This window comes from Amblyomma americanum, chromosome 2 (assembly GCF_052857255.1).
Source record: "Amblyomma americanum isolate KBUSLIRL-KWMA chromosome 2, ASM5285725v1, whole genome shotgun sequence".
Taxonomy (NCBI): domain Eukaryota; kingdom Metazoa; phylum Arthropoda; class Arachnida; order Ixodida; family Ixodidae; genus Amblyomma; species Amblyomma americanum.
In genome coordinates, this window is record NC_135498.1 from 37997538 (window position 1) to 38011022 (window position 13485).

Consider the following 13485-nt stretch of genomic DNA (forward strand, 5'->3'; position numbering starts at 1 on the left):
ACATTCTGGTGTTTTTTCTTTACCCTCGGCATTCTTTTCTGCGAGGCCCATTCAAATTCATTTCATTTCTGCTCGGATCACTAAGCACTCGGTAGGCCGGAATCGTTGAGTTTATGCTCAGCTAAATATTTCTTGGCTGATTTCAGCGCTTGTTCTCTTCGCGCTAGTGTATACTTCGTTCAACTCTGGTGTTTATTTATGGATACCCTCAAGGTGGAAACATTACAGAGGGGGAGTGGGCTAATACAACGATATCGATAAACACAGCAAGAATTTTACAATAGAAGTAACAAATAATGTGAATGTCTGCAATATAAGTGTAACAGTCTTAAGCGTGCGTGCATACGGCAGGATGAATGATTACAACCTAATAGACAGTTTCTATTTGTAATTTCACATGTCAGAGTACACATAGAGCAGCAAAATACAAATGAAACAAACAAGGAAGGTGATCCGTTATACAGTAACAAAACTTCCTAGTAACTATATATTGTGTATGGCAGACTGAAATAATCAAGGCTGGGTGATCATTGCAACAGAGGAGGGAAGGCGATTCCAGTCTATACTGATGTGCCGGGAAGGAATGAATCGTAAAATGTCTTATATAAATGTCATATAAATGTCATATAAATGTGCCAACTTTGTGAATGTGGTCTAAACGTGACGACACATATGAAGCTGGAATCAGCAACTCATCGTGCAGGATATCGTGGTAAAAGATCGTATGAAACAAAGATAGCCGTGCGAAGTTACGATGGGATGCCAGTGATAAGAGGTTTAGGTTAGATTTCATTGTAGATATGCTGGATTTGCAATGAAAGTTAGAGAAGAGGAAGCGAGCTGCATTGTTTTGAATTATTTTGATCTGGTTAATCAAAACTTTAATACCTGGGTTCCAAATTGACGATCCATACTGGAGTTGTGAATGAACAAGTTTTTTATAAAAGAGAAGCTTAGTGTCAGCAGAGGCTGCATGAAAGTTGCGTATTGAGTATCGTAGCATGCGGTTAGCTTTGCGGATGATAAATTTGACATGACCTTTCCAGCTTAGGTTAGAAGGTTTCGTTTGGATGTGGAGCCTCCAGTTCGTTTCTGCATGGCTGAATTAAAGTGCGAGATAATATATGAGCCACCGCTGCAAATACGCACGCGGATCTTTTAGCCCTTTGCTTTCGTGCGACAGAAAGAACTACAAAATCTTCCCATCGTTTTCTTCCTCCATTGATGGTGGCACTTTCACTGAATTTACTCCACAACAAAAAATTTCTAAGCGTACCCACTATGCCAGAATGGCATTTGTTTCAAGCCAGAGTACCTTGAACGATGGGCTGAACACATTACGACGCCTGTTGCTTACTGTGACGGGTAAAAGGTTTAGTGAATGAACTTGACCTTTCTTTTTCAACCACCTCGAACCAGAAAGATTGTTACAATTTTTCTTTAATGAAGAGATGCGTAATACAAATAAATGCGAGTTCACAGGAATGTTTTCAAACTCTTTAGCTGCAAGAAATTACAATGCCTTGCAAACTTTCGTTAGCCCCGAGAGCAAGCAAAGAACACCGTTGAGCTCTACGCTGAAGTCCAGTCTGCACATGACCACCTGTGGAGACTGTCGACTGCTTTGCTGCATATGAACTTTAACTCTCTAAGTAGATATTCTGCCAAAATGCGGAATTAGGGCACCTTGTTTTGCTTTATCAGTCTTATGGGAGTTAAAGTTCTCTCAATATTAGAATTAGAAAGCCGCTACATTTAATGTTTACGGCTATAAAGAGCTCAAGATCCAGCGGCAAAAACGCAAAGCCGAAATCAGAACTGCTTTCCGCTTCTATAACTACGACAAAATACACAAGTCAAACTGGATACGTATACATTCGCCTTCAGGCAAGAACGACGCAAAATAAACCGAAAATGCAACGCTACGTACCAAAATAAAAGTGATGCCAGGAGTATGAGAAGCGTGAAGACAACGTGCAACATAGTCTTCGCTTGTCAAATGCGGACTCCGTGCCGAGAAAAAGCAGGTGGTGATTGTCCCTTTCTCTAGTCAGAACATCCAAGCTGTTGGCTCTATAAGCAGTAAATCGTCTTTATCCAGAGTGCCGTTTCCCTCGCACAAATACGCGGGCGCGAAACGCCACATCCAATTAAGTGTACGGCACGACACTCAGCAAAGAGCGCGATAAGTAGCGAAGGATCCCCTGAAATTGATGGGTGAAACAATGCGTCTTTGCACAAAGGAAGAGGGCCCTTCGGCGTGACACGACCAGGTGCATCGCACCACCACTGAGTGGCTGGGATTCACAGTGCAAAGTTGGAAGAGAGAAAACAGATAAGGAAAGGGATAAGAACCGGACGGGACGTCTATCAGTCGGCCGCGTCGCACGGACACGCGCAAGCGGGCAGCAGAGCAATCTTCTTCCTCGCAATCATCAGCTCACAAAACTACACGGAGCACAGCAATAATACAGAAGACAGGACGAGGGCTGTGACGCAGGTTATGATTCAAGTATGAAGAAACTACGTAACCTGCAGGATTACCGCCAGAGTTACGAATCTAGTTGCTCGCTACAAATTTACACGCCCGTGTAAAAAAGTGTATTGAAATAATAATAATAATAATAATTGGTTTTTTGGGGAAAGGAAATGGCGCAGTATCTGTCTCATATATCTTTGGACACCTGAACCGCGCCGTAAGGGAAGGGATATAGGAGGGAGTGAAAGAAGAAAGGAAGAATAGGGGCCGTAGTGGAGGGCTCCGGAATAATTTCGACCACCTGGGGATCTTTAACGTGCACTGACATCGCACAGCACACGGGCGCCTTAGCGTTTTTCCTCCATAAAAACGCAGCCGCCGCGGTCGGGTTCGAACCCGGGAACTCCGGATCAGTAGTCGAGCGCCCTAACCACTGAGCCACCGCGGCGGGGCTGTATTGAAAACGCAACTACTTTCTCCATGTTTTGTCAAATATGCCACTGTGCTGGTGTGTAGAAGCTGTCTTCTATTCACAAGCTTTCCTTCCCCGTGCAATTTTTCAAGTCGTGGCTGCTATATGTAATTATCTGCATACAATAAAACGCAGTTTCAAGAGCATGGCATCAGCGTATTTAGATTTTTGACGTTCTATTGAAGACAATTTCCCATTTTCGCTTCTCTCAAGGTTGCCACAAGTGCTTTGGAAAGAGTGCCAGCGCCGAAATTCTGGTCCCGTGAGAACTAGGGCTGCGTCTCGAAGACAACGCATCATATAAAATAGAACCCTTCATCTGAATTGCACAGTTCGGTTGCGGTGCACATTAAGCACGGATCTAAAGCCCATCGTTCTTTGTTTTCGCAGGTGAGGAAGTTTGTGCCATACATTCCGTGAACGTTTGTATTGCACAGCTGCTGAACCATCTACAGTGGCCACCTGTGCTGTTTTGTACCAGTGCTTGCGTGTGCAATGACGGGAAAAAATGCTGGAAGGAGCAATAGGAAGCAGCACACTTGCGTGAGATGACGCAAGCTGTCGAGAATTTGTGGTGCGATTTCTGAGATGGTATTCGGGGGCTTAAGAATGATATATTCTATTGCACTGACATATGTAATGATGTAAAAGCTACTGCAACAGAAACCAGAACTTTAGGCTTGAAATGCAGGAATTGTTAAGGCAGAACACATAATTGAAAGACGATAACATGAGGCTATGCCAAATATGTGAACAGCTCGAACAATACCTTCGCCTGAACAACCTCCAGATAAAGGGCGTCTTGGTTGCGAACGACCCACTTGAAGCGACAAACATATAGGCGACAGTGTCGGGAAAAGCATTGATAGTGTGGCGGACATTGAGAAATGCCATTGGGTGCGCACTCCTAAAATGGATGTCAAGAACAAAGTGGTTCGCTTCGTAAGACGTAGTGAGCGCAATTATCTGGATGCGGGGGTCTTTTCTTCACGCGGGTGTCTGATATCAAGACCTATCCTTCAGAGCCTTCTGAGGCGAGTTGAAGGAAATCAACTGGATATTCATGGTGATTCACCTAAACCTTCACACATTTTTAAAAGGCTTTTTGATTTACAAGAAAGCTTTTTTCTGCATAGCATTTTAGTACATCCAAACACAGCTAAGACGTGCTAACTAGCAGGCTGGTTACCTAATATTAAATAGTGAACTTTTGAACTATACTGTTCGGCTCCTTAATTATTGAGAGGCGGGCAGCCGATGGTAATATCCATATCAGTTTTTAGAATTTGAAAACGCGATTACCCTCGCCGCTGTAATACAACAAATTTTGACTACGTCGCGCAAATTACACGCGCTTTCGAGAATCTTGCAGGAAAAGCAACCTTTTCAGTTCACGTAACTCATAGAAATAGCCAAAAATATGGTTTTTGTTTTATAATGATTATAAAGGGAGAAGCTGGTCACTGAAACCAGCGCCGGCTACTCCTTTCCACAAAAAAAGAAATAAATCGCACTGGAAATGGTGGCACAATAGGCAGAAAAACACAGCTACAGCACAACATACGCAGTAGTGGTAATGAGATGCACACGCTATAAATGCTGATGACTGAAATGCAAAACAAACTATACATGTCATAATCGCTATAGAATGATAAATAATGTGACACTACAATGAGTGAACACTAAACAATACGTCAGGACATAACGATGCAACTGTAAGGCCATAATATCTCCGGCACATAATGATAATACACAAAACTGTTTGCCATCAATAGACAGCATAAAATAGAATCGGTCAGTCAAGTTGGAAATAACGTCTAGAAAATTAAGCAGCTTCTAGTTAATCCAAAGAATCCACGGTCGTCTAGAAAAGATTTCAGCGCTATAATTGCCCGTTTTTGTAAGCCACGTGTCAGCCATTGACCTAACAGCTTTAGCTGACTGAAAGGCAATTTATCAAGGGCAATTTATCAAGCGTTGAATGAGAGTTTCCAAACTCCGGTTAAGTGATAGCGGAATTGTAAGCCGTGAGAGTGGATTGATGCGGTAAATGTCGTAACTTCTATAGTCTTCCTCGAACTAGTTGTTTCTGCTCACACCAACTTACACGGTCTTTAATGAACTGAGCACATTACTTCCTTGGAGTGGAAGAAAAGAAGGTGAAGTACATTGGCACTGGCTTACCTAGACGCTGCATCTGCATCGCTGTTTCCAGGAATAAGGCAACGATGGTGTATCGACCAGAAGACTACGACATGCTGTTCGTTTGTAGCCTTGGGGAATTCTCTTAGTGTTTCGTACATCCGCCTATCTTCTACAATATCTATCTCGCGCTTTCGAGGGACTTCACTGTGTCCTGTGAGTCGCTGAAGATTATCCACATACGAGTATCTCATACTTCTGCTGCGAACTGTTGTTTCAAATAAATAGCACGAATTCCAGCTCTCACTGACGCTGTTGCGTGAGTCAGTTTAAATGCTTGTCGTTCATTCTTTCTGGAAGGTACTTATAAAGACGTCGATGAATTTCCAGTAATTGAGCATGAACATCATCGGTATACCACCTGTATATTTGCTACAGTGTTAGCTCCTGAACAGCAAGTGCCATCACGTCGCATTTTCTAATTATCCCTTCGGCAGACAGCTTGATCGTAGGGGTCAAAAGAAACCATAGTAGATGGGAGGAAGTTCACTATGTTCTAGAAACACTTTTGAATTTGGGTTTCATGGTGTTGCGGTAGAGCGGAAACTTAACAGGTGTGAAAGTAGCTTCGTACCCGGCACCTTTACAAGATGGAGGAAGGGACGTACAAAAAGAGTCCTAACGGTTTAATCCACGAAAATCCTAGCACCAAGGGCAACCGGAAAACAGCCAGGTTGCACGCGAGGAGCACGGGCATCGATGTGCAGCGTGGCGGTGTTTTAGCTTTCTAGCTTTTAATATTTTTGTCCAGCAGCAGGCGCCTCCTTCATGGTTTGCTGCATATGCCTTGCTGCTGAAACAGTCGACTGAAATTTGCCGGCAAGTCTCAGTTGTTCGCTACACTTGAAATGCAGTATGCTGTGCCTTTTCAATAACCAGAAAGCTAGTAATCGCCTGAAGAACACCCAAACACACCGGTAGGCCCCTGGCTATCAGCTGCTTGTCATGAAAAATCAGTTCTCAAGAATAATAAGAAGAACAATGTGTATTTAGCACTTGACAGTCCGTATTGGACGACGAGGACTTACACACCGCATGTAACAGGCACGTAAGAGTGTAAAGGGACAACGAAAAGAGCGGTCAGACTTGCACGCTCAGTGCTGCATTTCCCGTTGACCACAGCCACTTGGCCTGTCCCACTGCCAAACGGCGCGACAGGGCAGTAACAGATCACACCTACAGCGCTGCTTGTTGTGCGACAAGCGTTTAGTAAGTTCGCCTCCTTTTGCTGTGACTTCTTTATTAAGTGATGGAATCGAAAGTGCGTTAAGTGCAATGAAAGCGCAAGGAGTCCGTAGTTTAAGAATATAAACAGGTTGGAGATTCGGCCAAGTTTCTAAACATCCATCTCTGTGACGTGGGCACACAGAAAAAAAAAGTACAAGAAAACAGCTCTGTATGAAGACCTGAGTTAAGGAGCTAAGAGAAATTGCGTAGCAAGAGCTATAAAAAAAGAAAGTAACATGTCGTCTGACTCCAGCGGTGCGACAAGGGCCGCACTGCATTCCGGCGTCTTAGCACATTCGACGCACATGGTGTCGGTGTTATGCGCGGGCTGCGACCTTGCGCCTACGCCAGGTCTATGCAGCCGCCGCTTGGGTTAAACTCCGTGAAAGAGGGGAGCCTCCTTAGAAAAACATGGAAGAGCCAGAAAAGTAACGCCGTGCCTTTATTGAGTGCCAGCTTGGCGTGTAGGCGTTGAGTTATGTATACGAGCGCGCTCGTCCGCTTGCGCACCATGACTCAGTCAGCAGAAACGAAATAAAAATAAAGAAAAGAAACCACGGAGACGGATCCTTCGGATGAACGTGTTATGAGGGCAGCTTTAAAATGAAGTTCTTTGTATTGTAAATGAAGTTTTGACTGTCTCAGCGAGCGTGCCAAATCGAATGAGTCAAACGTTTAAAAGATCGTTGCGAAGTTTCGCACCTACTTATGAACGAACCAGTGTTTACATTTGACCACTGAAGAAGCCTGGAGATGCGCGAAAAGTTTCTGCAAGAAAGTTATTGAGCGTACAAATTCAGTGTGAGATGCATGATTCCGGAAAGATATTTTTAAAGTGATGTTCATAAACAGTAGCCACCAGAGCAGCAAAAGACTCCGGGTGCTGCTAACAACTGCGGCTATGCTAACTAAATATACCATTCCAGCAACTAACGCAGAAGCGTTATGATGATATGATATGCGTTATGTTTGAAACCTCTCCTAAGTCAACTGCGCGGAATACATTAAGGATTAAGCTGCAACAATAAAACTAGGCTATTCCTGGTTTGCTATACAGCGCTGGACTTTGGAAATTTCAGCATATTTCCTTCTTGCAGAACATTAATCAAGCTTGTTAGCATTAAATAAATAATGCCGCTATGGCCGTTAATTTTGCTACTTCAGGTTCATTGTCACGAATTGCATTGGTCGACCGGTTTTTCCCGCGGACTCAAGTTGCGTGTCACTTACCGAATTCACAATTAAGCAGTTGCCAAATTATTGTGCTTCAACCATAATAGCCACTTCACTTTTCATATTTCGATCAAGTGAACAAAAACCACTTTGTTGCTTTTGCGTCCTACTCCTTAGCTTTCAAGAAATTATTCCTCGCCTTTAAGGCTAAGATATTCTCATATGTCTCGTATACCATCGCCACCTTTGTCTCCGAGGCCCACTCAACTGCCGGAACATGCAGCATGCCGCAATTCTTTAATTTATGCTCAGTTAAAGATCTCCCAGGCGACTTCCGCGTCTCTTCTCTTCCTACTAGGACTTCGTATACTATGTTCAGACATGGCGACTCCGTTCCATTTCTACAAGACTGACATAGAGCGCGAAATTTTCATGAGTCACCGGTCCAAATATGCGAGGGGATTTTTTTTCTTTTTTTTTTATTTCGTGTAACCGGATGAAATACTGAATATTCGCACTGCTTTGTTCCCCCTTGACGGTGACACAACCAAATTCGCTGCACAACAGGAAATTTTTGAGAATATGCTCCATGCCAGAATGGCTTTTATCTGAAGCTAGAATGCCTTCGACTAAAAGCATTTTCGACGCCTGTTGCTTAAGTGGTGGCCGAGAGGTTTGCTTACTGAATTTGGTGTTTTCTTTTGAAAGCGGCCTTGAAACATTAAGATTCTTACGTTTGTATGTGAATAAGAATATGCGTAATACATTCATTAAAGCTGCGAACTGGGCGAGTTGGTATTGATTCATATTTGAACCGCGCAATAAAACAACGGGACACAACGAAGAAAGGACACCACAAGCGCTGCTAGAAATTACATTCATTAAATCTGCGAACTGGGCTTGTGGTGTCCTTTCTTCGTTGTGTCCCGTTGTTTTATTGCGCTGTTCAAATATGAATGCGTAAAACATATTAGTGTTAGTTGACATGACTGTTAACAAACGTCCTTTCTCGAAAAAAGCTACTTTGGCCTGACAGCTTTAGATGACCCCGAGTACAAAGAGTGGCATTGCGCCCTTCGATCTTGTCCAATCTTCCCATGCCCACAACTGTAGGAAGTTCACTATTTTGGTGCAGCTGAACATTAATTCGCTATGTGCAACTTCCGTTTAAATACGATTAGGGATATCATGTTTTGCTTTATTCCTTTTAAGCAAGTGAAAGTTCTCTAACTGTTGATAAGCAAAAAGCAGCGACATTTAATGTTAGAACCGTGAAATACTCCAGGTCGAGCCGTTGAAAAAGAAAATCAAAATCAGAAACACCCGGCGCTTCTTTAACTGTGGAAAATACGCACTATCGGGGACAAAAGTGGTATACTTCACGGAGCGGGAGCCGGATCAACAGAGAACTAAAGTCACTGGAACGGGAAAAGTACCGCATTCGTTTTCTCTCGCCGCCGCGCCGGAGCGCGCTCCCGATTCGATGCCTGCATAAAGACATCGAAGAATGCCTAGGTGCTGCGCTTTTGGGTGCAGCAACCGCCGGGTATCGATAATGCGCAAAGCATTTGTGCCTTCCTATGCGTTGTTTGTGATTCTTTTAGTGGCCCAGGCCAAATTTGGAGGTCACCATCGCGTCTTCCGAAGTCGAATAAGGCTGCACATCGATTTTGGTCCAAATCGGTCGAGGTCAAATTTCAGGGGTGGGTGGGCAAAATTTGGGATTGGTCCGGGGCAAATTGGGAGGTCACCATAGTGTTCGCCGCAGTCGAAATAGGTTGGACATCGACTTTGGTCCAAATCGGCCGAGGTCAAATTTCAGGGGTGACTAGGCAAAATATGGGAGTCGTCTGGGCCAAATTTGGAGGTCGCCATAGTGTTCGCCGCAGTCGAATTACGCTGGACAACAATTTCGGTGCAAATCGGCTGAGGTAATAATTGGTTTTTTGGGGGGAAAGGAAATGGCGCAGTATCTGTCTCATATATCATTGGACACCTGAACCGCGCCGTAAGGGAAGGGATGAAGGAGGGAGTGAAAGAAGAAAGAGAAATAGGTGCCGTAGTGGAGGGCTCCGGCATAATTTCGACCACCTGGGGATCTTTAACGTGCATTGACATCGCACAGCACACGGGCGCCTTAGCGTTTTTCCTCCATAAAAACGCAGCCGCCGCGGTCGGGTTTGAAACCGGGAACTCCGGATCAGTAGTCGAGCGCCCTAACCACTGAGCCACCGCGGCGGGGTAAATCGGCTGAGGTCAAATTTCAGTGTGGGTGGGCCAAATTTGGGACTGGTCGGGGCCAAATTTGGAGGTCGCCATTGTGTTCGCCGCAGTCGAATTAGGCTGGAAAACGATTTTGGTGCAAATCGGCTAAGGTCAAATTTCTCTCCTCACATGCCTTCAGTGTAATACGAGTGACACATCCGGTCACACAGCCGCGGACAATATTTGTTCCATGAGCCTAGAAAGGCTGCCACCTTAATAATTACAGAATTTTTCCACCTAATCAGCAAGTGAATAGCGGTATGCTTCATTCACTGCTCTAAAAACACGCACAATTCACAAAAACTAATTTATTCTGTATAAAATGCACAGCGCGCGGCCGTCGCTTCAGCGACGCTGCACCAAATATGGCGGCGGGTCGGCGGCAATGGTAGCGTTACTTGTCCCCTTCCAGTGACTACATAAAAATGCATCGCAACGCCATATACAGGCGGCATCTGAGATCGAGGCAGCCAATGGGAGCCCTTTATTAACTGCAGGCACGTCACTTGGCTCGTTTCAATCTTTCGTGCATGAGCTCGCAAAAGTGTCAAGCGGCGCCGCAGCAGTAGCAATCTGGTGGCTCTCTTATCAAGTTTTCCTTTTTTTTTCACGAGCGTTCCAGATATGGCTTCACAGCCGGCACAAACGGCGCCGCTCGGCACTTTGGCGAGCTCATGCATGAAACATTGAAACGAGTCAAGCGACATGTCTGCAGATTACAAAGGGTTCCCATTGGCTGTCTCGATGCCAGATGCCGCCTGTAGATGGCGTTACGATGCAGTTTTTCCTAGTGTTCCTGTATATGCTCCCGCCGGGAGCATGCGGGGAGCATATACAGGAACACTAGTTTCTCCTAGCATCGAGGCACCCTTGTTTTTCCGTTGCTCCGTCTCCCGCTGCGTGGAGTATACCACTTTTGTCCCCGAGAGAACATCATGCTGGACAGATCCGTTCGCTTCGAGGCAAGAAAAGAACATAAACAGGCCATGCATAAGTTACGTACCAAAATAGAAGTGATGCCAGAAGGACCACAAGCGTGACGGTTACGTGCAGCATGGTCTTCTGTAGCCAAAGCAGGGCTCCGTAGTGATGAAAAGCTCCTGGACGCTGTCCCTTTCCTATGTCGTCCCAACAGCCAAACTTTTGCTCAGGAAGTCAGTACATCGTCGTTATCCGCAGAGCCGTTTCCGTCGCACAAATACGTGGAAGCGATCAGCCCCACCGATCGAAGTGTATGCTGCTACGATCAACCAAGAGCGCACTGACTTAAGCAGGAGCACCCGCAGAGGCTCGATCTAAAGTTTCTGAAAGCGACGGATGAAGCTCCGCACACTCCGCGTGCCCGCGCAGCGGAAGCCATGCTCTTAACGCAATGCGCCCTTGGCCAAAGGGAGAGGGCCCTACAGCGCGACGCGACCAGCTGCATCGCGGCGCCAACTAGCAGTCTGGAGAGCAAAGTATCAAGAGATAATACAGAAAAGGAAAAGGAAAAGAACAACGGGTTCATATTGAAAGTTGCGATGGTAGCGACACTCTCCTCCACTCCCGCGTTTTCCTCCTCGATTATTCTGTTCGCCGGCTGTGCGCGCTGCGCACGGCACGCTTTTCAGGCCATCGCGCACTCGCCGGTGTGTTCGCTGGCAAACATGAGCGCGCCGAAGTTTGCGCTTTTTTAACGCGATAGCCTTAAGGAGCTCGTGTCGCGGAAAAGCTAGGGTGCCTCGATGCCAGCGCCGGGTGGAGACAACTTAAGCGACGCCGCCGTATTGAATCACAATTGACCTCTCCCATGTACCGCGAAATGCTCGACTGGTAGCCCAGTGTACCTCTCGCTGCAAAAGGCCGTTCAAGTTAAAGCACTTTGAAGCACGTGAGAGCCTCAACGGCGCCGTTACAAACGTTATCGCGCTAATCGCGTGTGATTCAATATGGCGGCACCGCTGAAGTTGTCTCCACCCCGGCGGCGCTGGCATCGAGGCACCCTAAGAAAAGCCGGTGTCGTCGGCATCGGCGTCTTTTAGGCTGTGAGCGAAAAATGGCGCATCTCGATGAACACCTGAACCGCGCCGTAAGGGAAGGGATTATAACGCGACGGCGTTAAGGATTGATGGATGGATTGAATGATGAATGCATGGGTTGATTGATTGACCGATTGATGGATGGATTGATTGATTGATCGATAGATTCATCATTGATCAATAGATTGATTGATCATCGACCAATTTATTGGCCGATTAATTAATTAATTAATTAATTGACTGATTGATTGAGCGATTGGTTGATTTATTTATCGATCGATCGATTTCCCCTTCCCTTACTGCGCGATCCGGGTGTCCAGCGAGAAATGTGAGGCAGGCGTCGTTGCCTTTCCTTAAAAGCAATTGTTCATTTCAATTTCCTTCACTTACGGGCCGGTTCGGGTGTCCGCCGAGATATGTGAGCCAAGCGTCCTTTCCTTAAACTGTCCAACGGGCCACGCGTCGCGTCGAACGGGCGATGGCGTTCCGTGTAGTCATCGACAACTCTGCGACACGCTCTCGCGTCCTCCAATTTTTTTCACGCTGTATTATTAAACACAACCACTAGAAAGTGATGCGACATGCGTGACTCTACCACGAGCCGCATTTGTATCTCGTTCGAGCAAGGAAAGCACTAAACGTGAGCGCTTGCGGCCTTAACAATCAAACCGCACTCCGTGCTCCTCAATACGTTTTTATTAGCCTAAGGTTTGCGTTACTTTTGTATATTCAATGTTAATTGAGCACACTGACTCTCCGTTAAATGTAGTTCTGACCCAGCACTACATTTTTGCGGAAATACAGTTCATGACACGGTTCTTTTGCAATTGAGCGAAGTAAAGATTGCGGTAATTAAGATAAAGATGTCGTTTCCGAGTGAGTGGCTCGAAAATGGTGGAAAATTTTCTTTAATGCGCGTTACGCATTTGCTAGGAGGTTCCAGGCCAACAATTTTAAGCTTGGCTCCTAGGAGTGGTGCACAGGCCTTGGATTTATCGCCTAGTCATTACAAATTTCACGGCTGCTTGAAAGAGAAGAATTTTATTTTCTAGTTTTTTCGTTGCCTTTATTAGGTACTGGAGAAGTGAGCGTGTCCAAGGGTTTGGCTTAAAATTTTCGGGTGATTGCTGGTGCCAACAGAAGAGTTTATTAAGTGGCAGAAAGAAATTATATTCTCTTGGTGGCTCATCTACGCTAATCCCTCAAATGCATTCAAGAAATGTTTCAGATGGCCGTGCTGAATCAATATTCAGCACTGTAAAGCACGATTCGTACTATCTTATAAACTACGCAGTTAAAGAACCTGATGTCATTCTGAAAACATCATTCAATGCAGCTTACATAACAATTTCTCCTGCGACAAGTCAAAGCTCGCTCTAAAAGGCACCTTTTCTGTGACTCGCTCCTCAGATGGCACTAGACATCGTAATCGCGGTAGAGTTGCGCGCAGTCACGACAGTGAAACGAACGCCTTAATCGCTCTAAAGATTAACATCCTTTGTCATCCTTAGGCAGACGATGGTATAACGCCATTAAAGCTATTACGCTATAGCTCTGGGGCACACGGGAGAGAGACTGCCGTATCCGCTACGAATATCAACATGTTTTATATTTTTCGCAAGGCCAGGAGCAGCACGCGTATTTACTAG

General features: G+C 45.4%; 1 protein-coding gene across 3 annotated transcripts in view; it reads right to left on the reverse strand.

Annotated features, from left to right (window-relative positions):
- Positions 1-13485, reverse strand: part of LOC144121020 (lithocholate 6-beta-hydroxylase-like) — a 74451-nt gene that overhangs the window by 29296 nt on the left and 31670 nt on the right. Inside the window, exon 1 of one of the 3 annotated variants that reach the window (XM_077653925.1) lies at positions 10822-11220. The exons of 1 other annotated variant lie outside the window; for it this stretch is intronic. In XM_077653925.1, coding sequence (XP_077510051.1) covers positions 10822-10874 — 53 coding nt within the window. In that variant the 5' untranslated portion in view covers positions 10875-11220. Of the gene's footprint in view, positions 1-1930; positions 2191-10821; positions 11221-13485 lie in introns of those variants that run through there. One more of the 3 variants, XM_077653923.1, reaches the window with a different exon arrangement.